The 26,974-nt window shown below is 50.9% G+C and overlaps 1 protein-coding gene across 4 annotated transcripts; it reads right to left on the bottom strand.

Moving 5' to 3' along the window:
- Window positions 1–622: 622 nt before the first annotated feature.
- BCL6 (BCL6 transcription repressor) lies at window positions 623–24,408 on the bottom strand. 4 transcript variants are annotated; one of them, XM_047875148.1, is made up of 10 exons: window positions 24,150–24,408; window positions 13,484–13,522; window positions 12,467–12,638; window positions 10,046–10,267; window positions 7,411–8,382; window positions 6,693–6,877; window positions 5,098–5,265; window positions 4,069–4,199; window positions 3,814–3,951; window positions 623–1,845 (listed from the first exon to the last, which is right to left on the bottom strand). In XM_047875148.1, the coding sequence occupies exons 3-10, from the start codon at window positions 12,625–12,627 to the stop codon at window positions 1,702–1,704; spliced, it is 2,121 nt and encodes a 706-aa protein (XP_047731104.1). In that variant the 5' UTR covers window positions 12,628–12,638; window positions 13,484–13,522; window positions 24,150–24,408; the 3' UTR covers window positions 623–1,701. The 4 variants fall into 4 exon arrangements, with proteins under 4 accessions (XP_047731104.1, XP_047731106.1, XP_047731107.1 ...); XM_047875150.1 differs by lacking the exon at window positions 24,150–24,408 and adding an exon at window positions 16,184–18,854; XM_047875151.1 differs by lacking the exon at window positions 24,150–24,408 and adding an exon at window positions 15,870–15,891.
- Between the last annotated feature and the right edge of the window lie 2,566 nt (window positions 24,409–26,974).

The following is a 26,974-nucleotide window of genomic DNA, read 5'->3' on the forward strand; positions in this document are numbered from 1 at the left end:
CTCCAGGGTAGGAGGTTTGCTTGCCCGGAAGCCGTTCACAAACCTCCTGAGTCTGTAGATACCTGTCAATCACCCAGCAGGTACCAGAAAGACTCTAAAGGCACCAAGGCTGAGAAATGTATGATGGGGTCAGACCTGCCTTCATACTTCCCCTGGACCCCAGCAGAGAGAAATTGCTTATGAAGCCAGGAGGCAAGATGAGCCTTCACAGGATGGGCAAATTCTCCAAGACACAGGGAAGGCAGGGACGCCCGTACCTTTGCGTCAGCAGGGCTAGAACTGAAGTCATTAGAACTCGGCCTAGAGGGCTGAGTGAAGAAACAGAAGAGAACCAGCCAGAAAGAGAGGTGAGAGACCCATCTCACCTCCCCTGCCTGAGCTCCTCACGGCCCGGGTCTGGAGCCTGTGGTCCTCAGTCCATCCTGGTCTGGGGGCCAACAGCGGCTCCGGGCCCAGCTTCCAGGAACCAGCCCCAGCCTCGGCCCCTCTGAGGCCCCCCATGGCCAGCAGCCACTCCTGTCCTTGAGCATCTCCCACTAGGTTACGAGCTGAGGACACCAGACCCATTTGAGTCCTGAGTCCTGATTCCAACACAAGGAAAGACCTCCGGAACGGAGCCAACTTGACTTTTCAACGTTTTATTCTTGTATTTGTACAGCTATATTTTACAACGCGGTAATGCAGTTTAGACACAGCCAAACCCTGTCTCCGGAGTAGTTCTAACACAAGCATGACGCAGAATGTGATGAGACAAACATTCCCAAAGAGAGCTTAGTTAGCGACGACTTCAAGTCCCTGTGTCTGCCTACACTTCAGAAGGGATGGCGTGCTCGTCCATCACTGAAAACTTCCATGAAAAAAGGCACCGTAGGACACGTTGTACAGGTATATACAAACCGAGAACTAGAACAAAACTACACATTTTTCCTTCGGTAGCTTTTTTTGTTCTTTTTGTTGTTTTTTTTTTTTTTAATACACACTTTGTAAATTGTAAACCTTCACTTGCAAAAAAATACAAATACACTGAGGCATTTTAGACAAAATATTTTCTTACTTATACAGATGCAATACTTAAAATATTCTCTTAAGTGCTCTTTCTCAATAAAGATTCTCAGATCCGTGTCTGCCTGCAGATACAAAATCGAGCCTTTAACACAGTTTTATATTTTTAATATATCTTTTTTAGGTTTATATATATTTATTTTATATATATATATATATTTATATATTTACAACTCTGCCATATATTCCTTCACCTTTGGTTAAAAAAATTAAAGCCCTCTCTTTGATAACATACCGAAGTCTCTTCTTTTAAAAGAATGCACATTTACATACAAAAGAAACATCTGTTCCCACAAAACATATACATTCCTCATTTTGCAGACCAAGTCAAGTCAGAACTTTTGCATACTCCCCCCGCTCTGATATATAAAATGACTTTGCCGTTTGCTGACGTGGTTTGCCTTACACATAGGAGAAGAAGCAATATTATTTTCTTAATGTTTTATGGCGGTAGGGGAAGGGGAGCTGCCTTGGCTCCCGGTCCCCCCGCCCCTCCCCCCCCGCCCCAGCCCAGCTATGATTTGCACTAGTGGATGAAAGAGGCACTACGTCATGGGATGAACATCGTAAAGTGTTACAGTATCCTTTGGGTAGATTTCTGAGAAGGGACTCGAATGGAAAGCATCAACACTCCATGCTTCAGCAGGCCTTGGGGAGCTCCGGGGGCAGGTCAGTGGCGGACACACGGTACTGCACCTTGGTGTTGGTGATGGCGCCGTGCTTCTGGCGCAAGTGAAGACGCAGCTGGCTTTTGTGACGGAAATGCAGGTTACACTTCTCGCACTGAAGGAAAACCGGAGGCAGACTGTTAGCTGTCACCAACCCAGGGAACGTGTCATTGCTCAGAGACCCAGAGAAGGAGGGTCTCCCTCTGAGAGATCTGGGTAGCTCATCCCCCTCCAAGGCCAGGTGGAGAATTCTGGCTCCAGCTAAGGGACACATAAGCTTTGTGCAAAGGGCCCTTCCCTGTCTTCTAACGTGTTCCGATGCCGCTCGCGCTTTTCCCCGCCCAAGCACATCGTTTCTTCCGTGTGCCTTGGTTTTCCTTTCTGCAAAGGACTGAGGCAGTGCACTCTGAAGGTCACCGTTACCTCGACATCTGTGCATCTAAACTGCTAGCACATATTTATTGTATTCTTCCTGTGTGCCCAGCACCATCCCGACCCTTGAGTGGATCTGGTAACTGAGCACAACAGCCCCAGGAACACAGCTACGTCCAGGCTCATTTTGCAGATGAGGAACCAGAGGCACCGAGAGGATGAACTAATTTGCCCAAGAACAAAATGCAAGTAAGAAGGTTCTCACCCTGGGACTGATAAACAGTGGGTGAAAATAACCACATGTTGCCGGCTCACATTTGTGACACGGGTTAAGCACTCATTGGTTCGTTCTTGTGCCCAGCCCTACCTACAGTGACGCCATAAAGCCACCAAAGTCAGCATCACCTATCAGAGTAGTTTCCACACTTGTAAGCCGTGGGACTCTCTTTTCAAATTAAATAGAAACTCAAAAGGCGAAAGGGACGGCAGGATTCAAGAACCTCAGTGTTGTAAGGGGATGGTTTGGAAACTGCTCATCTATAGCAGTTCTCAGGAAAGAAAATTGTGGTCCACAGCGAGGGTCTGGGCTTGCCTATGGCCCCAAAAAGGTTGGTGTCAAAGTCAGAATAAGAACCAGACACCCCAGCTGCCCAGCCAGTATCTCCCCCGTCGGTGGCAGAGATTGGCAAATGATTTCTAACTGGTGAAGAGCCAGATGGTAAATACATCGCGATGACAAGACTGTCCCTGTAGTAGGAAAGTACCCAAGGACAGTACATAAACAAAGGAGCACGGCCGTGTCCCAGTAACACTTTCTTTATGGACGTTGAAAATTAAATTTTATATAATTTGCACGGGCCACAAAATATTATTTCTTAATTTTTTTAGCCATTTGAAAATATTAAAACCATTTTTAGTTCACGAAATGTTCAGTAATAAGCCCGCAAGCCACGGTTGGCTGAAACCTTGCTCCAGAACACTATGATTCCAGTGGCCCATTCACGGCATCGTGTTGTGTAGCTGGCCACCTGCTGTTTCTTAAAGTGGCCTTTTCTCTTTTTTTCCCTTCTGTCACCACATTTTTTGTTGTTGTTGTTTATTTGTTTCTTTTGAGAGAGGGACAGCGCAAACAGAGGAGGGGCAGAGAGAGAGAGAGAGAGAGAGAGAGAGGGAATCCCCAGCAGGCTCCGCACTGTCAGCACAGAGCCTGAAGCGGGGCTCAAACCCACAAACCGTGAGTGAGATCATGACCAGAGCCGAAATCAAGAGTCGGATGCGTAACCGACTGAGCCACCCAGGGGCCCCATCACCACATTTTTCTGATTCTCTTCCCACTCCTATGGCTGTTGTTTCTCAAACACCTTAGGTCCTCTTAGGTAGACAGGTAGCCAGCCCAACATAGACGCATATTGTAAGAAGCCAGTTAGTGTGGAATGAATGAATGACTCCAAAATCAATGGATCTATAGTCTGGACCTCTGTCCTAAGGCCCAGATCACCTAGCCCCATACCCTCACTTTAAAGACGAGCAAACTGAGACATAGCCAATGTCAAGCAGGGTGTCTTTGACAGGCCCAAACCAGGTCTCGTGACCTTCAGTTCAGTGGTCATCCCACCGTGTGCCTGAGACTGACACAAACAGCTCTGCTGGCTACACCTCTACCCTCAACCCCTCCCAGGCCAGCCCCGGGGGTGACAAGAGGCTCACATACATGGTAAGGTTTCTCTCCCGTGTGGATTCGCAAGTGGCTCTTCAGAGTCTGAAGGTGCCGGAAACGGGTGCCACAGATTTCACAGGGATAGGGCTTCTCTCCAGTGTGGATAAGCACGTGGGCACGGAGGTGGGCCACCTGAACGGAAGGGCAAAGCATGAGAGGCTCCGCTGGGGCGGGCCGCGGCCCCCGCCCCCGGGAGCCCCTCGTCAGCACGCAGAGGCTGAGGGGTCCTTTGCCCATGGCCCTGCTCACTTGTACGAATCTGGCTCCACAGGTTTCGCATTTGTAGGGCTTCTCTCCAGAGTGGATTCGAGTATGGGTTTTCAGGTTGGCTGGCCGGTTGAACTGGGCTCCACAGATGTTACAGCGATAGGGTTTCTCACCTATTACCGAAAGGAAGGGGATAAAGAAAGCCATATTTGACAGAGGTCCCCGCAGTCCCGGGTCCCTGGATCTCAAAGCAAACTGCCCTTCCAGGGGCCACCCTCAGCGTTATCTCACTTGGAAGATGTCTGAGAGAGGATCCAGGGGCCTGCTTCCTGGCCACCACCCCCAACACGCGCACACACACCGGCACAGGCTGCAGACGGCCAGGGTCAAGAAGCAGGCGGGGACAGAGCAGAAACAACACAGGCGGTGGGAGAGGGAGGGAGGGAGGGGGTTCCTCCCGGGAGGCCTTGAAACCGGCCATGTCATCAGGATTATCTAACTGCCGACTCAGAGAAGTCACTCTCCTCCTCTGGACCTCAGTTTCCCTCTCTGGAACCTGAGGGGTGAATTTAGACGCTGTAGGAAGGCTCTTCTCGCTCTCGCCTTGGCCAAGACCGATACAGGAACCGAACCATTCGCCAGGAAGATACAATCAGACTGTTCTAGTTTGTCTTTTGGAGAAGACATGCTTTTCTGCTTATGGCAGCTACGGCGGGATTCCATGCGCGAGAGGGCCGGGGCCTGAGTCAGAGTAGATGCTCAGGTGGAGGAAAGCCGACAGAAGGGCTGGCTGAGCATTGGGATTAACTTTTCTGACTCCAGCGAAGGGAGAGACACAGGACAGAGCTTCTCAGAGAAAAGACAAACAATACAGGGAATGGAATGAGTCACCAAGCAAAGACGTGACAGGGCTAGGCCCACATTCGGGTCAGGACGGGGCCTGCTCCCTGCCTCAGCCCGCCGGGGACCAGGGCCCCACTCTGCTTTCTCTACGGTTCTCTCCCCATCCTGGTCCCAGTAACCCTGACCAGCCGAGGTGGGGTTGGGGGGGGGGGCGGGGCAGGGCCATACCCGTATGCACAGTCTTGTGGCTGGCGAGGTTGCCCTTGTAGCGGAAAGAGGCCTGGCAGCGGTCACACTTGTAGGGTTTGTCGCTGTGGGTCTGCAGCGTGTGTCTCTTGAGCGAGGCCTCCTCAGAGAAGCGGCAGTCACACTCGTTACAGAAGAAGGCCCCGTTCTCTGTTGGGAGGCGGGGACGGGGACACCAAAGTCACAATGAGGAAGGGAGGCAGGGCTCCGAGGCCACTTCTTCCCTCTGCGGCTGCACTCAAATTGATCCCCAACCTCCATCCACCCGACGCTCCCGAGAACCCAGAGCCAGGGGCCTGTGGCGTTTTCTTTTTCTTAGCATTTAGAGTCCCAGTCGTGGAGGACAAAGGAGACAGATTTGAGTATTAAGGTACAGGAGGGAAACAAACCAACGGGTATCTACACGGCCTGTGCCAGCTTTAGGAAAGCTCAGCCGGCTCTACCTGTCTAGAGAGCTCTGACAACTGACTTTTCCTATCACTGCATAGTTTTCTTGACATTCATACACGGGAGCCCTCGAGCAAAACCCTTCACCTCTCTGAGCCTGTCTGTGTCTCCATCTCCAAAGTCAGGAGAGCAACCCCCCACGGCCTATCTCACAGGAGCATACTGTATCACGCAAAGCATTCTAGGAATGTAAGATATAAAATCCAATGACACCTGGAGGTCATTAAATGAGGAAGTAATGGTGAACAAGGTCACCCTGTATCTCTCTCTGGATTTCATGTCCCCCAAACACTTCTGTGAGATTGGGAGAGCCAACAAGGACGGGAAGTAGAAACAGCGGCCTAGAGAGAAGGGACGGGATGCAGAGAAAAGGCAAGCGGCCAGGGGGACAGATGGGGACAGTCCCTGCTCTCCCAGCTATACATCCATGACCCTGTGCCAAATCCCTCAGTGTGAGGGACTGATTTCTTTTCCTTTTGTGCTAATGTTTTGAAAATGACGTGTCATGGCAGGCGGTTCACCCCGGAGTAGGTATTACTGGGCTATCCTACTCCAGCCAGAGCTTGAGGGAAAAGATGGGCTTTTATCTGATAAAAACTGGGGATGCCAATCACAAAGTATCCAACACTTCAATTTAATAATTCAGTTCCACGAATCTAATTCCGCTAACATTAGCCGAGTTGCCTACTCCATGCTAGAAATTCTCTGGGATCTGTGGGAGACGCAGGAATGATTACAGTCGGCTGCTTGTCCTTACGGAATGCACGGCCCAGCTGGGGGGAACTAACACAGGTCAGGCCGTTGGGTCCCCAGCAGCCGAGAAAGCTCTGGGAGTTATAGCCAGCCCCGCAGGTTACCTTAGCTGGAATGCAGCTGAAAAGGCCGTTTGGTCATTCTTTACTAGCCCAGATGAACTCAAACACCCTATCCATCGCTCCCGTCTGCCTGGTTCAAGAGGCCAAGAGTGGGGTGATGGACTGGTGATGGTCAAGTGCCAGTGACCTTCCAATCGGGGACTTCTCCCAATCGGTAACAACAGCATACGTGAAATGGAAACGCGAACCCCACGGGCAGAGGCAGGGGCCTTCCTTCTCCCCGGCAAGGGAAGGGAAGGAGGGAAGGGGACTCACCACAGCTAGAATCCGAGTACTCAGACTGGGTCTCTCCCATCTCCTCGGGGAATGTGGGGCCGGCGGTGTGGAGGCACATCTCTGCGTGCTGCGGAGACTGAGAGCCGCAGGATGTGCACTTGGGGGGGTGCAAGTAGAGAGGCGAGTGGCTCTCGCTGCTGCTGCGGGGGGAGCCGGTCAGGGACCTGTGAGCAGGAGGAAAGAGAGCCTCAGCAGCTGGGCAGCGTAAAGCACCCCACTTGGCCTGGACGCTGCCCCTGCCCTTCCTGTGCTCAGGTGAGCCCAGAGCTGGGCTGCCTCGCTCTGGATGTGGGGCCACAGAGTTATCCTCAAGCCTACCTCTAAACAACGTACGCCCTGAGACCCCTGACAGGGTCACACTGGGCCAACACCCCGACCCAGGCCAGTCCCAGTCTGCAGGCTAGCTCAGTCCAAAGCGGGGGAGAGATCGCCCTGCCCTGCCAAGACCATAGAAGCTGCCCTGGGGATTCATGAAATGCTCTTCTGCCGCCGAGGGGATTTTCCCGCTCTTGCTCTGACAAAATAGATCAAAGCTTAATATGCTTCCTTACTGAGGCGAATTCAATCAGTGGGTGCTCACTGCACACCTCTAACATACTCAGTATTCAGGCAAGAAAAGAACACAGCCCCGCCTCCATCAGAAGAAGTGACCGCGTGGGAAGCCCTGACCCCAGGCCCGGACTGCCTGGGAAAGCACCTGTTGACGATGTTATTGAGCCGGCTGGCCTGTGGGATGGTGGAGTCCTCCCCGCTGGCGCTAAGCTTGGTTGGGGACTGGAGGTCAAGGCTCTCGGGCTCCATGGGCGGCTGGCAGGCCGGCGGGGCCGTGTAGGCTCGAGGGGAAAGGCGGCCCAGCTCCGCCTGCTCGGGCCCCTCTGGTTTGGCATTCTGGTTGAGGCTGTTGAGCACAATGAACTTGTACTTCTTCCAGTTGCAGGCTTTGGGGTCGGTGGGGCTCTTGGCCGGCGGTGAACCGGAGGTCTGGAGAATGCAGGCGTTCTTGCTGCTGCAGGACTCCGTGGGCGAGTTGGGCTGGCAGTCAGACTTCTGCGGGCTCTGCGGACTCACCAGACCCTTCCGGTTCAGGGGTGCACTGGGGGGCTCGAAATGCAGGGCGATCTCATCCTCGGAGGAGGGCCTCTCTTCTTCCTTGCCGGCCTTGTCACAGGGGAAGTATGGGGCATTCCGGGCCGAGGGGGCGGCCGGCTTGGGGCCCTCGGCCACGCCGTAGTGCATGTCACTGCGTGCCTCCTCCGGGGCGGCCTCCTTGGGCGAGTAGATGCTGCTGTGGCACACACTGGGGGGCATCTCCATGGCCGGCCGGCTGTACTCGCCGGGTACGGGCCTGGCACTATCACAGGGGAGGGCCCGCTCCTTGGGGAAGGGGTTGGCCATGGGCATCCGGGCATCCCGCAGCTCCTCATCGGAGAAGAGGAAGCTGCTGACCGGGAGGTGGCTGTACACGGGGTAAGAGGCTGGCGGGGTGGACAGGCCGCTGTACAGGCTGGGGGCAAACGCCCTGCTCTCACACCCAGGGGCGTTCCTCAGTGGCAGGTTATTCTCCATCACCTCACGACCCCGATAGGCCATGATGTCTTGGGGCATCAGCATCCGGCTATTCAGAAACTCGTCACGGGGAGGCTTGATGGCAGGAACCATCTCGGCTTCACTGCAGGGGAAAACAGAGAGGGGACATGGGCCTCCAAATCAGAGCTGTTGAACAGAGGGCTTTCCCAGTGACCCCGGTGTCCGTAACCACATTTGTGCTTGGGCAGCTTAGATGTAAGGGATGTGGCTCTGGGGGGGGGAAGGACCTCAGTTACAAGGCCTTTATGCTAGGAACCCAGCAATCTAGCCGGCAGCAGGGGCGAAGAGACCCACAGAAGGGCAGCGAGTTAGCCACACAGTCTGTGCCTGCTTAGACATGACACCTCATGTCTAGTCACACCAGTATACATGTGTGTGCATCTGTAAGTCCTCAGATATCCTAGAAGGGAAAGCAGCTTTGCCAGCCCTTATCTCGTCTCACCCAGGCAAAATCCTGCAAAGGGAGAAAGGTATTATTGTGTCCATTTTACACACACAGAAACTGAGGCTCAGGGAGGGAAGGATTCACGCAATCCTGGTGCCACGTGTTCCAAGGGTCCGGAAAAAACTGGTGCCCTGTTGAAGACAGGCCTCAGCCTCTGTGCTGGCTAGAGTCCTGGGCAAGTTGACTTTGGAGGACGGGTGGCGGACGCCCGTCCTGGAAGCCGTGGCTCTGAAGCGGCCAGACCTGCTTTCCAATTCTGCCGTGCCACTCAGCAGCTCCGTGAGCTGGAGCGAGTTACTTAACCACTCGGAGCACGAGGCCTGACCCAGTGAAAGCACTGGCAAAGGACAGCAATGATGCTCCTGCGACCACGATTACCCACAGGAGACAATGAGCTCTCACTGCCCGTACTTGAAGGGACATTATGTGGGCGAAAAATAGGCCAGCTCAACATGCTCATAGTTAACAGAGCTCGAACCAATGAGCAAAGGTTAAGGGAGCCACATTCCGGCTCGCCATAAAGCAGAGCTTTCTAACCGGCCAGGGGAGACCGTGTGGCTCTGAGAACACTGGGTTCCTGGCTCCTGGAGGTGTTCAAACAGAGGCTAGCAACCCTTCTGTGCGATAAGGGGTGCAATCACCCTAGAACAGCTGAATCAAATGCTTCTAAAAAAGTCAAGCCCTGAGTCTCTGCTCCACTTAGCCAAGCCCTTCATTTGATTGGCTCTCAGGTTCCTCACCTTTAAAGGACAGTCATGTCTGACCGGCCCTCAGGTAGGGGATTAGACCCAGTGAACTCAGGGTGATTCAGTAAATGGTCCTCTCCAGTAGGAGCCCGGCAACGGCAAGGTAAAAGGTGAGTAAAGCAGCCCACGGTCTGGTAGGGGAACTAAGGCGCCCATGTAAATCATTGTGACGGAAGTCTAAAGGAGAACTCAACTACATATGCAAATGGTTAAAACAGAAGGAAGGTCTGAAGGACAGGCCAAAGGCTTAGGGACACAGAGGAAGAGCTGAGGGAGGAAGAGTGGCCATTGCAAAAACATCCGTGGGTGGGGGCTGGCATCCAAGCTAGGCCGGACAGGACGGGCGGGAGGAGAGGACATGTCAAATGAATAGAAGAAAGCAAGAGAGAAAGCACAGGGCTTCTCCGGAGAGCACCACCTGCCTGGAGCCCAAGAATTAAGAAGGCGGAAGTGTGCCAAAAATTGTGGAAATGTAGGTTGTGCATATCACAGAGGATCCTGTGTGCAAGCGTTACCAAGGCTCTCTGAAGGCCTCCAACCCCACGCCAGCTCACCTGGCCTTGATAAACTTCCGGCAAGTGTCCACAACGTGCTCCATCTGCAGGTACATAGCCGTAGCCATCACGGCCATGATGTTGCCCTCCCGCAGATTGAGCCGAGACGTGTACATGAAGTCCAGGAGGATGCAGAACCCCTCGGGGTTGATCTCAGGATCCAGGTTGATCACGCTCAGGTTACATTTCAACTGGTCTGTGAAGATGCTATAGAACAGGCCGCTATAAAACAAACAAATGTCTCACTATCACAGAGAATTTGCCATCAGTTACAGTCAGTGTCAGGGCTCTGCTCTCTCCCCTGGGCCTTGCTCCAGAATTTCTGTGGCAATTAATAATAACTGCCATTTATGGAGAGCTAACTAAATGCCAGACAGTCATTAAGCACTTTACATACATTATCCTGTGTTCCTCACAACCTTGCAAGGTAGATATTATCATTCTCCCCTTTACGAATGGGGGGACAAAGATCAGAAGTTAAATGATTTTCTCAAAGTCACAGAAGCTATTTTCCTTATGGTCTTAAGTGCATGGATCATCAGAGTAAAATTCGGCACTCATTTGCCGTTACCATTTTTAGTCTCTAGCTTTGAGATAAACATTTCTCTTCCTATGATCCTTATTTTGAAAATGCCATTGTATGTTTTTAGAAACAAGTTGCGCGTCGATGAGAAATAAATAGAATGGTGCCTACGTGTACAGTCTACTGATCTGCTAAAAGTCTATAGACTTCCGTAAGGTCAGTATTCCTCGAAGACACAACTTCAGGCCATGACTCCGGCTACCATGCTGTCTGATGGAGGAAAGAGCACTCAATCACAAGTCAGGATTCTGGGCTGTCGTCTGGATTCTGCTCTTTCTTAATGGGTTGCTGGAAGCGAGCCAGACTTTTACCAGGAAGTAGCTGTGCAACCTTGGGTGAGATACTTAACTTCTCTGCACCCTGCTTTCCTTATCTGCAAACCAGGAGCCATGGTGTCCACCCGACAGGGTTGCGGCAAGGACGAAAACATAAAGGGTACATAGAATGATGCCTGGCACACAGTAAGCACTTGGTGAGTATTTTCTATTACTTTCCTTTCTCTATAAATCTCTGTTTTTGCCACTGTTAAAAAATACATGCTGGGGACGCCTGCGTGGCTCAGTCGGTTAAGCGTCTGCCTTCGGCTCAGGGCATGACCTCACGGTTCATGGGTTTGAGCCCCGTGTCGGGCTCTCTGCTGTCAGCGCAGAGCCCGCTTCAGATCCTCTGTCTCCTTCTCTCTGCCCCTCCCTCTCTCTCAAAAATTAAACATTAAAAATAACAACAACTGGGGTGCCTGGGTGGCGCAGTCGGTTAAGCGTCCAACTTCAGCCAGGTCACGATCTCGCGGTCCGTGAGTTCGAGCCCCACGTCAGGCTCTGGGCTGATGGCTCAGAGCCTGGAGCCTGTTTCCGATTCTGTGTCTCCCTCTCTCTCTCTGCCCCTCCCCCATTCATGCTCTGTCTCTCTCTGTCCCAAAAATAAATAAACGTTCAAAAAAAAAGAAAAAAAAATAACAACAACAACAAAAACCAAAAACAGGTGCTTGCTGTAGATGTTGAGTGAGCTCTCAGCTAGCGATAGAGATCCCTGACTTTATATCGGCTCACCTATCTGCGGCTTTGTTTCACTGTCTATAAAATGGAGGTAATGCCTCCATACCACAGAAGGCCACTGCAAAGATCCAGGGAGAAGATATAATATAGAATCGCTCTGGGGGGCCACTGGGTGGCTTGGTCAGTTAAGCGTCTGACTCTTGATTTTGGCTCAGGTCACGATTTCACGGTTTGTGAGTTCAAGCCCTGCGTCGGGCTCTGTGCTGACAATGTGGGTGGAACCTGCCTGGGATTCTCTGTCTCCCTCTCTCTCGGGCCCTCCTCTCTCTCTCTCTCTCAAAATAAATAAATAAACTTAAAAAACACAGCTCTGTGTACATGAAATACTTGGCAAATACGAAGAATCGGCGGGCTCACTCTTCCTAACTTACACATATATACCCTGAAACACCCATGGAAATACAGCCACAGGATTAAACGCATATAGTTACAGAATAAAAGGGCAAAAGATATCAAGTTCACTTGCTTACAATATTGTCAACCCCCCTCTGACTTCTTCTAACTGGAGTTATTCTCCATGTTATTGTCCAAACACATCCTTTCTTGGGACAGTACACGATTTCTTCTCCCTCTATTCCCACAGAACAGAAACTCTTTCTTCCCCAGAAGCGCATGCATTCATTCGCTCCCTGGGAACCTACTCTGCCAGGCCACAGGCTGAGGTCTGGAGACAAGTGCCATGTAATTCCGAACACAGCAAAAGGCCCGCCTGTTCTGCCTCGCTGCCCGCCCACCCTGTCGGCTCGCCTTTATACATCCGTCTTTCCCCTCCAGACCCCTCACCTGCAGGCCATGAGGACTGTCTTATGGGCTCTGAACTGCTCGCGGCTCACCACGATGACAACATCGGTCAAGATGTCACGGCTCCGCAGGCGGTTAAGGTTGAGAAGCACGTCGCTGGCATGGCGAGTGAACTGGATACAGCTGTCAGCCGGCGAGGCCATTTTGTCTTCACCTGGAAAGCAAAGGGTCAGAATCTTGTTGGTTCCCCAGCACCCGACTCCTGTTTGCCAGGAGTGTGAGAACAGGAGCCTCGGCCTGCTAACATGTGGCATGAAAACCGAGGTCCCTTGGGTTTGGTCTTGGACCAATTTGTGGCCCATCTCTGGGCATCTGTAAGATGGGAAAAATAACGTTTATCTAACAAGTGGGACTAGAAAAAAGCCTTTCGGGGAAAGCGGACATGAATGAATATCTGTGGAGCGCTTTTCCCACATACCAAATACTCGGCCGGGCACTGAGAGGCAGTAAGTGTGTTACAGGGGAGAGAAACCACACTTGGAAGGTTAGCAAGCCAGCTTTACCTTTTGCTAGCTGTGTGACATGGGGCAGACTGTTTATTGTTTCTGGGCTTTGGTTTCCCCAAACGGGGGTAAGTAATACCTATGTGTTTGTAAAATTTAGAGATATGTGCCTGGGCTATAGTAGGTTCTCAAAAATCACAGCTATTCTTGTCCGAATCTCATTTCCTTATCCCAGCCACCATCTGTTCTCTCCTCTTTTAGGCTTTAGAATTGTCTGAATGTACTTCAAGCACCCAGCGTGCTGCTGGAGCATAGTAGGTGGCTACATTGGATCCGAACCAAGAAACAAGAGAGGGTGTGAATGATCACACGACGGTGAAGATAGTCTAACACAGGGGTGAGTGGGTGAGGCCTGGGAACGATGCAGAAGGGAACTGGCTATTCTTTATCTCATCTAATGAAAAGTGGCCAAGTTCACAGCAACACATGCATTGGCAAATTTCAAAAGAAACAGTTTGTCCACAAAGTTTTAAAGCATATAATTAGATTTACTTACCCAATGCCTTGATTCACAGTCCAAAATGTTGCTTAAAATCTGCAGGGAAGAGAAAAAAGCAAAGAGAAATTGATTTCATGAATGTTAGATTGTCCACTACAGTCTTATTTTAGGACACACGTATTTGGTTCTACTTTGATAGCTGCAGCCTGCCAGCTGGAGCGGTTTTACCACAAGCCAGCAAACATTTTTCCAGGTCTGCGCTTGCGGAAACAAAGGCACCCAAAGCTACGCAGTAATAACGTTTTTATCCTGACTACCAGGAACGCACTGGCACACATTAAATACACGTACATATACACACACCGTTCCTGTCTCACAGTAAAAAATGTATACCAACCAAAGCCCGCCCCCGCCCCCCGCCCGAGTTTATGGGAAAGAAAAATACAAGGAAAGTGGTTCTTTCAATATCAATGAGAATGATCCTTCAGGGGGGGGCCTTAAAGATGTGGACAGTTTTCAAAACCTGCTAAAATATTATCTTTCAAGTCTTAAAATGATTTCTCAACGTCTACTGGGTCGATATCATTTATCCCCATTTCGCTGCTGACAAAACTGAGGCCCAGGAGTTCAAGTGGTTTGCTTAGGACAAAAGAGGTATTAAGAAGCACTTAATAACCACAGGATCTGCAGAATACACCCCGAGATGGCTTAGCTATGCTTTCCTTGAGAATCTTAGTCTTTTTCAAAGTTACTTCTTCTTTCCCTCCTGGGTCTGAGACCATAGTACTACAAACTTCCAAGCCTGTGCTCCCTCTGCTGGGGAAAGATTTAATTGTGTGCTTTGACTGAGAACTGGCCAGGGAGGACTCATGGAATATGTACCCGCTCCAAATTGGTTTCTCTGAAACAAAATAATTTTAAAGCACAGGTGTAGGACTCTTATTTATGATCACATGTGGGCTGCAACATAAAACAGTATCTGAATCCTTTTCAGCTCCTCCCCCCCCCAACCCTTTCAAAATCATAGCCCTTTAGAGCTATTTTCCGGGTAAAGGGGCCTGAGGCCAGGGAGGTCATGTTGGGCCACGTAGATGGTTAGTGGCCCGGCCCTAGGTCTTCTGGCTCAAGTTCCTGTCCCTTTTCCAAGTCAGCCTACGTGCTGTAGAACATGCAAGACAGCACCCTAATGTGGGTGAATCTCATTCTTAAGTTCCTTCCCCCACACAAACACTTTGCCCCCATTCCAGGCTGCTGAATCTTACCAAATGAGCACTCTAAAATGAGAGGTTTCCTTGAGTCTGTAACCAAACACTCTGACATTTCTCTGTGGTCCCAAGTGCCAGTCACTCAATCCCATGGGCTTCAAGGTTAGTGTGTGCATGTGAGTGAGTGAGGATAAGGGAAGGGAGTGGGGGAAGGGAGAGGAAAAGACGGAGAGGAAAGAACCTATTTCCTCCTCTCCCCATCCTAACTCAAGACGGGCAAAGAGAAATACACTAACCAAAGTCCTAACCAAAGTTCAATGATTGTCTCTGTTGAGAAAGAACACTGGAGACGCGTGAGAGGTTCATTTACAAACCGTCTTCTCTTCCCCCGGTGCAAAACATCCCTGAACACTTCTGGAATATCTAAGGCTCTCCTTTAGCCAGCTTCAACCACCAGCTCGCTTGTGGATTTCCACTCACAGATTTTTGGAACCACAGGAAGCCCAGATCTGCCATTTCACCTTGACAAGTGGCAATGACTCACTCCATATGCAGATCGAAGCAAACAAACAACACGTTCCCACCTCCTGCCCCCTGCGGGTGGGGTGGGGGTGGGTCTGTCAGCCAGGCCCTGGGGCTGGGCACTTTTCATCCTAAACCTCTGCCTGGCTTGGTCAAAAACAAACGCACACACACTGAGGCTCATCCTTATTAAGCCCACCTCTTCTTCAGCTGGGTCTATCTTAGGGGACCTCACAGCTAGTGAGTGCGTGTTAAGGTGGATGTGGGAAGCCATGCCTCCCTCTATTTGCCACAAGTGTGGAAGGACCCCTAGCAGCTGCTTTGTTTCCTACAGACCACTCAGGCCTTCCCCATCCATCATCGTCTGTGATCTTTATAACAGCCCTGATTTACTGGGGAGGCCACCGACGCTTCATGGGATAAGCCTTGCCCAAGACTGAAAGCTAATCTCCAGCAAAGTCCTGGACAAACTCTGTCTTACTAAGCTTCAGCTGGAATCCCATGGACGCCACACACAATACTCATTACACAGAAACAACCGCCAAAAGAACAGGGCTGTCAAAGAGAAACTGACAACTGCAAGGGCCCAGACGTGGGCTCCCCCCACCCCTACCCCGCCCCAGCCGCAGTAACCACGAAGTGAGACCTAAATATTGTCTTTCCACCCACACACTTTCTCTCCTCTGCCTTTTCCCTCGGGATTTTCAATTCGGCACCTTGAGGAGAAGGCAGATCTTTCAGAGAAGCTGGAGAAGAAAAACGAGGGACCCTCTCCCTGTACAAAAGGCAGAGAGGGAAGAGAAGGCAGCCGAAGGAGAAGGCGGAGAGACAAGAGAGGAGGGCAGAAAAGAACGAGAGCCAGGTTAAGAGAGAGAGAGTGAGCCAACACGAAAGCCCCCGTCCACCCTTTCCCTGTCTCTCCCGCTCGGCGGGCACTGAGCTTCCTCTCACAGGCTCACACGGGCACAAACCGGAGCCCTGCGCGCCCCAGCAAGCCCGGACAGATGCGCCCACCCCGACCTTACCGTACCTGCCCGCCAGGGACCGCCCACCCCCGGGCGTTCTGCGGGCGCCGCGGCCCATCTGCCTCGAAGCCCCCGCAGGCGCGTCGGAGGCCCCGTGGTGAGATCGTGGCAACCTTTAATTTGGTTACATTCAAATAAAACGTTTCGTACACTTCGGTAGCTAGCATTGTGTGTGCCTTTTTTTTTTTTTTTTTCCTGTTACGCCGTCAAGGCAGTGGGCAGTGAGGGGAATGGCACAGCCCTCTCATTCCCGGAACATAGTCGATCTCAGCTCAGCGGATTTCACAGAACACTCTCTGCCTATCGCCGTTTCCAACGAGAAGTAACTTTCCAGGAAGCTGCCGGCCCCCGACGGCCGCCAGGATCGCTGCCTGCGGCGCGAGGGCCGCCGGGGATTCACCCGGGGAGGGGGGGCCGCCCAGGGAGGCTCGCGGGGAATAGGCACACTTTCCCCTAAATCCCTCGCCGGCGCCCGATCCAGGATTCTTGAGTTCACGCGGTCCAACCCTTCCCCCACAAAAATTTTATACATGGGGAAAGTCGCGCAAGTGAGTAGCAGAGCCGGTCCAGAACCCAGGAATTCGGGTCCAATCCGAAACTCATTTCAGGACTTAGAATTGCCTAATTCTCGTGTTTGTTTGCCTGGTGCGTCATTTATTTATTTATTTTTCTCTTTTTTTTTCCCCCTTTCTCTCTTTTTGCTTGCTCCACCCCCCCCCTCCCCTTAAGGGGCTGGTTATAGGCCAGGCGTCAAAGTAGAAAGATGGGAGTCCCTAGGACTGAGGGTCTCCAGCCAGTGCGCACCAGCCGACCTGGAGCAAAACCAAACCGAAAGCCCCTTCCGCCTACGTTGGCAAGTAGGGGAACCCTGCTCAGCTCGGTTTCCGCCCAAAGTCTTTAGAATAGGAGCTGCCAGGCCAAACCTGGCTAGGTTTCGGGATTTCGGAATCCGATTTCTCCGAAACACGTAGAGACGCGGTTAGGATTGCGCAGGGACCGGGGCGCTGACCCCAGCGCGCGCATGGGCGCGCTCCTGGATTGCCTAGCTTTCTCATGGCCTTCCTCGGAATTATAACCCCTGGGCGCCCTCTCCTAATTGGTCCTAGTAGTGGGCTCCGAGAGTAATTTTCCGGGGCGAGGGGCACGAAAGACGTAGCCCCTGAGGCCATAGTCCTCTCCTAAAACCCGCGGGCGGTCTCTCACTGCGTCGCGCATCCCATCAGCGGCGGAGGCGGGGTCCGGGCGGTAGGTAAAGACTGGGCCTCGTCCGCCTCATAAAATCTTACTTGGAGGCTTTCTCATCCCTTCGCCCGGTGGAATAAAGGTGAAAGCGAAGGTTGAAATTTAATATGGAATGGGGTGAGTATCTAGGAAGGGAAGTTAAAATTAAGTACATGCACTTATTGGAAATTAGGAGTCCCGTGGTTCCGGGAGCTAAAACCTAATCGTGTTTTACCGCTGCCTGACACTAGAGAGAGCCCTCCATCAAGGCTAGAAACCGACAACATCCATGTAGCCCCGCCTCTCCTTCCCATTGACCTACTTTAGACACAGGCTCCAGATTTGGAGAATGCCTTTCACATCCCCACCCCACCCCCACCTTTCTCTATCCCGGCCGGCCTTTGGATTATTGGTAATCTAATAACACCAATAACTCTCTGAGAAATCCAAAGGAGAATCTAGAAGTGCAATGCACTGTTTGGGGCGGGGGGGGGGGGCGAGGAATTTTAATTAAAGCTGGAGCTGCCGTAGTGAAACCAGCATCAGGGCTCTTGCCCAAGCGCTCCCTTTCCGCGCAGCTTCTCAGCTAACTGGCTGCTCCAGTTTAGCCACAGTGGTCCAGCGATAGGGGGTGGGGTTAAACCGCGCGCTTGTTTTCGTTTAAAGGGAGAAACACTTCGCTCTCTTGACTGGGGGGCGGGAGAGTGGAGTAGACAATAAATGAAAGCGAATTTGATAACGCGGTAGCCTCGGCAGACGATTTGGATGACCGAGGTGTTCGGGGACATTATGTCCTGACTTTATTTCTATCACGTTTCCTGCCAACAGCGCTCTTTGAAGCCTGCAAGCTTCTAGGAAATGCAATAAAATAGAGGGATGTGTTTTATCATCAAGATCTGAAGAGGAGCTGCAGAAGGGACGCTCCCCATGCGCCCAGCTCGCGACAGCCTTCCAGAAAGAGCCGGCAGACAATGCCAACAAACTACGTCCCTAAGCAGAGATATCTCGGTCATCCAGGCTGGACTGGGCTCTGCCTTTGCAAAAAGGCTGCCGCGGGAGGAGAGCGGCATGATGTCCCCAAGCAAACAATGCCTTTAAAAATCCGATCTGGACAGAAGTCAGCCAAGGTCTTTATTCACCTTAATGAAGATGGAAGGCACTAACTGTCCTTGGAAAGCGATGAGTCAAACTTGACCGCTCTTCAAACACATCCCCAGATTCGTTTCCAACCCGAACAGAGGCGCGTTTCTCCGACGCGGCCTCTGACAGTTCCCGCAGTGGGAGAGGCTGAACTCGATTTCCTAGGACCAGGGAGGTGGAGACGGCAGCACCTCCCGCGGGTGTGCGTCGCCGGCGGCCGTCGCTAGGGGTCGCCGGCACCCGTACGCGCGCTTTGCCATCTTAAGTTTTCAGCTCCAAGAAAATAAAACTTTTGCTTAAGAAGAAACTATTGTGGCCAAAATTCTACAGGGATTACCCCCCTGCTTGTCCATATGACCCCCCCCCCCTGCCATCTTCCTCACCCCCCTCCACAACTGATTTCTGGTCAAGTCACTAAGCAGCGTGGAAGGAAGGGGAAGAGAGTTACTTCAGTATCCAAATGCGAGCCTGGGGCGCAGGGAGGTACATCTCTGCAAGTCTAGGGACTGGGACCTAATCACCCGCTAACACAAGCACCCTCCTCAAGATCTGAGACCGCCACCCTCATCAGTACATTAGGCTGTCCGTACCTGTCACTGAAAATCTTATGCCATACTTTCTGAAACTCCTTCAAGGCACCTGGGTAACTGTTTCCAGCTACGCTGACCTGAGACATTAAAATCATGGATCTCACTGCTGCTGCTTTCTCTTAGGTACTCCAAAGGAGCAGAGAAAAACTCGCCTTTGACTTTATTTAAGTCACTGACCTGGAATTCAGAAAGTAAAAAAATCTGTCCCAGTTAGGGTACTAACTCACCGGTAACAGACCACCCTCATGAGGCCTGTTTCCTCAGTTGTCAAGAGCTTTATGTCCTAGAGCCCCCAAGGCTTCCCGCCACCCCCCACACTTCACCCAGGGAGAAGCCACGGAGACAGACAGAGAGTGTATTCAATACGGGTTGTCTTAAGGTTCTCTTAGTGGAGGCTGATGCCCCTCGCTGGGGGACCGTGGACAGGACAAGCATCTGGAGGATTCCTAATCTCCATCCATCTTACCAAAACTTTGGAGGCCGGATGTTATCCTCACTGGATGGTCTCCTCCTCTGTCAGTCCTAGCACCTGATGGGGATACTTGCGAGACCCGAAGGTGACAGGGGCTGCCCACCGCCCCAGACGGGGAACTCGGCTACGATCTACCACTAGGTGGCAGACTCAGTACGTTCGAAAATTACCGCGCCTCCGCAGCCTTCCACAACGGACTGTCCCCGGCTTTTCTTTTTTTTTTTTTCTTTCTTCCTTCCTTTCCTTTTCTTTCTTTCTTTCTTTTTTTGATCTGTTAGGGGGAGGAGGTTGCCTCTACAAACAACTCTGCAAAACGTTTAATTTACTGGATGTAATTCCGTTCTTCCCGATGCGCACTCCTCTAGCAGCCACAACACGGTATCTGGAGCTGCGTTCACAAATTATACCGTGATTTTTTTTCCAACCGGAAGGGCTGAATATATTAGAAGGGAGGAAAGGGAGCGCTTGTCTTCAAAAAGCAGAGTGGAACTCGAAGGTATTAGCAGAGTTTCTTGCCAAATACTACTCGACCCGGGAATCAACTCCTGATCCCCACGGAGAAAAGGGGCCCTGGAGGCCAAGAACAGGGTTCCACCCAGGCTTACAGCTCTCGGCCAAAGACCCCACCGAATTATGGTCTTTTGGTGGGGCTGCTGGTCACAGGCTGGGAGGCTGGGAGGACGGGGAAGAGCCATTCCTGGCTTCCAGTGAGTGGGAAGAAGAGAAAAGGGCCAGCTTCACCACAACACAGCACCCTCGGCCGGATCACTGCGGCGGCATTCCCACTTGTTGCGCAGTGCAGGAAACCGGCACGCGCCACACTATTTCAACTCCCAGAGAGCTCCAAACCCTGCTCGACTGGCCTACCATTGCCCCCACGCCGTCCACAAACCTGCGTCCCCAGCCCAGCCCCCATATACACCACCACCATCACCGCCAGCAAAACTGCAGGACTTCCAATCACTGGTTTGTTTTTACACCAACACATTCCTCCTTCTGTCAGTGTCAGACTGGCAACAGAATTCAGGTGCTCTGAGAAGTCAAGTCCAAGGGGGAAGGAGGCTACCTCCGTCAGGAGAACTCACCTAAAAGCCAACTAGGCGACCCTCCGCGGGCGCGCGTGTGTACACACACACACACACACACACACACACACTCGGAACTTCTTTGCCTGTTATGACAGTATCCTAGCTGGAAAGCAACTCTTTTCTTCCCCATTTGAGAGATCTACTACAAAGTCCTTTTTGTTTTTAAAGGTAGTTTTATCTCCTTTTTCTAAAGAAAAAAAAATCCTCATAAGGTCATTTCACAATGTTTTCCAAATATTTGACTTTCGCAAATAAGAGTTTCACCCACCGAGGGGTGGCGCTGCCGCACCACCACCTCCGAATCTCTAAGTTTTTCACAATAAAGTGGGTTGTGAGTGTGGCTACCGGGCAGGGGAGAGAGGGAAGGAAGGATTTTGACATCTAGTCCTGGCTACCCTTTTACTCAACCAATAACTGGAACTCTTCAGGGCTCAGCAAACGACAGCTTACGAGTTTTGAGTCCCATTCCTGTCCACCAAACCCAGAATAAATTGGAGAGTCTTTTCAAGAAAGCATGGGGTAAAACCCTTCAGAACAGCACAGACGAAAAGGCCAATTGGAGAATTCCCTCTTCTGGCTTCCTTCTCCTTCAAGCTGCCCCGTTTACCAACAGCTTCTGGCCTTATTGTCACTATCAACAGACCCTTAAAACCAGCCAGCGTTTGGGCCTGCAGTATTGGAGAGTCTTCCAAATAGGATATTGGAAACTTCTATTTATAAGTGGGGGGAGGGGGGAATATTTCCCATCTACAGGTTTCTATTTCAGCCTGAGGACTCAACTGCAGCCATTTAGCAAGGGAATGCCCATCTTCTGGCACACTCTTTCCATTTCCTCCTCCCCTCTGAGACAATATCCTTTCTCCTTAAAAAGAAAAAAAAGTATATATTTTAAAGCAAGAATGTGATTTCACCTCATTCCTTTGAGCTCATGTTTGCTACCTCCAGGAATAGCGTGTGGACTAGGGCCAGATGAACTTCAACTTGGGCTGCAGATTTACGAGGTTCTGTTCCAGTGCCAAAGGCTCTTGGTAGTAAATAGTGAGCAAAATAGATACCTGTCTCCTGACAGATCTTGCCGGCCCCCCTCTTATTTTTTAAAGTTATTTATTAAAACCACACACACCTTGCAAAGAAAAAGGGAAACTGACAGTCTCTGTAGAGGAAGCCGGTGGCATCGCTCAGAGCCACAAACTGTATTTCTAAACAGCCCTTTCCCTGGTTCCCTCTGTCCTGCCCCACTTTTTTTTTTTTTTTTGGACAGAAAAAAATGCATGTATTGACACTTAGAAAAAGTAAAGAGTGACAAGATTTTCCTCCTGGAAACTATAACCTGAATGGAAAAAAAATCAATTAAAAAATTAAATTAGTTTCCTGTAGCTGGTGGTGGTGGTGATGGGGATGTCCAGCTTTCTGTGATCATCTGTGAGGGACCCAGTAACAGCTCTGGACTTTCGGTATCCTGTTTGGGGTTTTTCTCCCTGTTCAGCAGTCTGGACCCTCACCACCAAGTCTTAACCATTGCAAAAAGGGGCACCCTATAGAAAGGTCTTTTCTTCTCTTTTTTTCTTTCTTTCTTTCTTTCTTTCTTTCTTTCTTTCTTTCTTCCTTTTAAAAATCTATTGGGTTGTGTTTTTGTTTTCCATGGGAGAGTTTTAAAACTCATTATTGTAACACTAGTTCATTTTTCGCCAGAGTTCCAATAACACAGCATCATAAAGGCAACGCAATCCACAGTTCTCAAGACACTGACCACGGTCACTACATCCCGCAGCGGGGTGGCCCCTAGCTCCCGCTGCCCAAGAGCCCAGCCGATTTCCGAGGTTCCAACTCCCCACCCGCTCCCGCCCCGGGCCGCCGCCGCCGCCGCCTTCCCCCATTCCTACTCCCTCCAGGAGAGCCACAGGTTGCAAATCCAACCAACCTCGCAATCCGTTTTTGCAAAATCACTCACAAAGATCTCCCTTTCGCGCCCGCGCCCCCTTCTCCCGCGCCAGGCCCCCCACCCAGAGCCACAGAGTGCCCTTCTCTCCTCCCGGGTCTTGCACGTAGGAACGCGGGCTGGGGCTGTTTGTTTTTCCCCTCGCCCAGTGCAAGGACCTCGAGAATCTGAAGCCTGATGTCGGCTACTCTCCGGCTGGCAGTTGTCTTTTTACAAAGCTCGCACGATGGGAAAAAATAAGACAAAATTTAGGAGAGGCGGGGAACAGCCATTGGGACCTAACACCGAGTCACGCAGCGCCCAAAACACAAACACCGCGACCGCCAGAAATCCCGCCACCTTCCCGCTCGTCTGGGCCGTCCGGTGAAGGTTCCTGCAGTCCCCGCACGCTAAACGGCACCGCAGGTGCAAACGCGCACCCCTTTGCCACCCACCCCCCAAATCCCTGTCCCGCCATCAGCCGCTCTCCTCGGGATGGGGAGAGGGAGTGGAGCGGGGTTCCTGACTCCCTCGACTGCAACATGAAAGAATAATTTTCAAAGTATTCAACATCCCCGCCCCCAGGCAAGCTAAACCTCCCCCAAAACACAGGATAAGGGGACACCAAAACACTCGGATCTCGTTAGGAAGATCGCGGCTCTAAAAGGAAATAGTAGAAACGATACTTCAACTGGGTTTATGGGGAGGTGGGGGGAGAGAAAAACAAAACCCGAGGAGTTCGCTTGCATTTTTCCTCCCAAATCTCGGCTCGGAGGCAGGGAATCTAGAGGAGCGAGGCCGATGGAAGGGAGCCAGCGGGGCGAGCGAGCGGGCAGCCTCCCTCCCCGTCTCCCGGAGTCACCCAGAAGGACGGGAGCGGAGAAGGAAGGAGAGGCGAGGGAGAGGAGGAGGGAGGGAGGGAAGGGGTGGCAGGAGCGAGGGAGCGAGGAAGGCAGTTTGCAAGCGAGAAAAGAGGGAAAAAACACAGCCGCCCGAATCCAGCGAGATCACAAGCCGTACGCAAGCAGCAGCAGAAAGAGCGAGAGCGCGAGCGCGCGTCCTCTCCGTCGTCTGGGGCCAGACAGCCCCCAGACTTGCCCGAAGCACCCCCCCAAAACACTGTCTCGTCCTCTCGGCTCCGGCCGCCCCCTAATTCCCCTCCTTCCTCTCCTCCACCTCCTTTTCCAAAACCAAAACAACACCAGGGAGGGTGGCAAAAGCCTCCCCAAACCGGCCGATTCACTCAAAGACAACAAGAATAAAATAATAAATATATAAAAATCTATATCCTAGAGTGGGAGAGACGTGGGACTAATCTTCGGCATTTATTTTAACACCTGACAGCTAGAATAAATAAATATATACATTTATATCAATAGATACACATAGGAAACTTGGAGCCAAAGCATTTGGCAAGAGCGGAAAAAAAAAGAATTAAAAGGTAAAATAATGATCATGAGCAGCGGCGGCGGCAGCGGCACCAGCGGCACCAGCGGCGGCGGCGGCAGCAGCAGCAGCGGCAGCAGCAACAGCAATAATCACCTGGTGTCCGGCCTTTCCTAGAAACTTCTTGCATCACCACTTCTAAGAACCCCAGTTCTAAGAATCAACAGAGCTCAATTCTCGGAATTTGAGCTGCGGACTTTACCACTGCTACGTGGCAGGGGAGGACTCGGTGTCAGCTCTCCGGGACTTTTGCCTCTCCTGGCCCATGGAAAGCCCTCAAAGCCACAGTATTTTTCCAGTTCCAGGAAGATTTCGAATTCTTCAGCGTCTGGACGTCTCAGATTTGGGGGTTCCTGTTGGAGGCTGGAGGGGCCAGACGGCGTCCCTCCCTCCACGGACCCTGCGCGTTGGTACAGCCTGCTCCGCCAGCGTCACGTGGGCGCCCCCTCTGTGACGTCGGCGTCTTCGCTGTAGCAAAGCTCGGCCTCTGGAATTCTGAGAACTAATTTGCTATTCGGTGACATAAGAGGGGGAGTGCGCTTTGCTTTCCCGGGGTCTGGGGCTAATTCCTCGTCTCTTACCCTTAAACTCGGCTCCTCGAGCTAAATACACAAAAGGGAGCGAGAGGTTCGACCCGTTGGAAAAAGTCTGTTCTGTATAGTAGCTTTAGAGGCGAGTAAGAGAAAAAAACAATAAACACCACAGCTCTTTCCAGCTAGAATATTAGGCACCACGAGAAAAATATTTGCCAAGCAGTTTTCGGTGGGTTCATTTGCTTTATTTTATTTGGGTCGGATTTTTTTGGTTTTGTTTTGTTTTGTTTCCTTGTTGATGTGGTGGCTTGGGATTTTTTGGTTGTTGTATTTTGACGATTTTCGGATTTTTTTGCTTCTGATTTTTGCCTTTTTCAAGTTTGTGGTGTTACGTAAATAGTAGGATCCCGCATCGGTTGGATTTTGGTGTGTGTGTGTGTGTGTGTGTGTGTGTGTGTGTGTGTGATTTTTTTTCCCCATCTAATCTCTCATGCGTTTTAAAGAAGATGTGTTATTTTAATATTGATACTATTGAAAGCAGCTTAAATATTTGATCGCATGTAACAACCCAACCCCCACTTTTTGGGGGGCGGGCGCGGGGCGGGGGGGGGGGAGGCTGCAATTTTCTTCTTTCCCTTGGACTTTTACTGAGAGGAGGCACTCCAGCGCTTGAGGGACATGTTCAAAGGATTTGTTTTGGTTTGGTTTGTTTCTTTCCAGGACAGCAAGTGGTGGGTTTACTCTTTCTGTTATTGTTGACTGTTAGGAAATGTCTTGTTGAAAGGAACGTGTGTGTATTTGGGTATGTGTATGCATGTGTCCTACAAAATTATGTGAACCAAATACAGGTTTGTGTTTTCCTTTTTCTTAAGGTCTTGATCCCCCGCAACCGCCCCCCCCCCCCCGCCCCGGCTCGTTTCAAGGTCGTTGTAAAAAATCTCTTCTGTCTGTGTTTAAGAGATCAGCCGGAGGGAATTCTAAAGGCCTGCGGTGCCAGTATCACAGATACTGCGTGTATTTAGAACAGACTGTGCTACAACTACAGCGCTCTGCACGCAGCACAGTCTTAGCTTTCGAGCCTAGTTGGGAGGAGGAGGAGAAGGGGGAAATCTTTCTTTCTTTCTTTCTTTTTTCCTTTCTTTTTAAAGGCAAATGCAGTGCAGAATCATTTCACTGTGGGCCTTGGTTTGTTTATTCAGAACTGCCAGTTTCCCTATTTAAATGTTGGTTGGGGTTTTTTCCCCTCCTACTCATCCCCGAATGAGGGAGACTCTTGTTTCTTTTATGTCTCTCTCTTAAAAGAAGGGTGTGAGGGGAAAATAATATTTCAGATTCCTCAAGAATTAACCCAAAATGTTTGGACCAGAAGCAGCTTTCAAAGGTCAGGCTGTTCTGAGCCTTGGCTAGGAGAGTCCTTCAGGCGACTCATTAAATTACAGATGAGTTCTTAAAGGTTCCACAAAATTTCTGCACATGTTAATTTCCAAAAAAGATATGTCCCAAAATAATCTACCTCTCCCAACCTCAAATTTGAGTTTATAATGGAGGAGTGAGCAGAGCTCTGAAAGATTGCGGGCTGTTTCCTGGGATATTTGGGTTCCTTTTCCCAGGAAAAGTCCACGGGAAGTTCAGATCTATTGCTGAAAATGCTGTTGTCAATGCACCCCCGCCCCACCACCACCTTTAAAAGGCTGTGTTGGGAATTTTAGAACCAGGAGAGGTCCAAAGGGGTTGATTATTTTCCACAAGGTCTGAGGCTTAGGAACTATGCGTAAGTATCTGTTTCTATGAAATCTGAATATTTTAATACTTATTGACAGATGGATTACTGCAGCCTCTGCAGAAGAGCCTGTCTTGTAAAGGATTTTTGAAAAATATACATAGGCCTAATCCTGTCACTGTTGTTGAAATGAACATTTTACCCCCAAAGACTGTCAAGTGCAGATTCATTCTGCCAGAAGGCGGACTGTCTGCTTTTTTGTTGTCTCCTTCCCCTTCCTTTTCAGAGTTTTAAATGAATTCCACTGGATTCAAAATGATACCCCGATTTTGCTGAAGTGATTTTCTCTGTGCATTTATATGTGTTACATTTTTTCTATCTTTACGAGCAGCAAGAGTTTCAGGGTTTCTCGGGTGTATCTGTATGGTTTGGAATGTGAGATGTATGCCTCTGCCCTATTATTGATCCTATGATGGACATTACTTATATGATTTTTCATGGATTTTCTAATCAAAGTTGCCATCCTGTGTCACTGGTCCCCTGCCAGCGCCCCTGACCAACCCAAACCTTAAACACCGTTTGTCCCTCCTGCGTTCTCTTTGCCACTCCAATCTTAGCCCCATGGGGGCGCTGCAGAGCAGAGGGAAATCTGCTCCCACTGGCTATAG

Source organism: Prionailurus viverrinus, chromosome C2, assembly GCF_022837055.1.
Source record: "Prionailurus viverrinus isolate Anna chromosome C2, UM_Priviv_1.0, whole genome shotgun sequence".
Classification (NCBI taxonomy): Eukaryota; Metazoa; Chordata; class Mammalia; order Carnivora; family Felidae; genus Prionailurus; species Prionailurus viverrinus.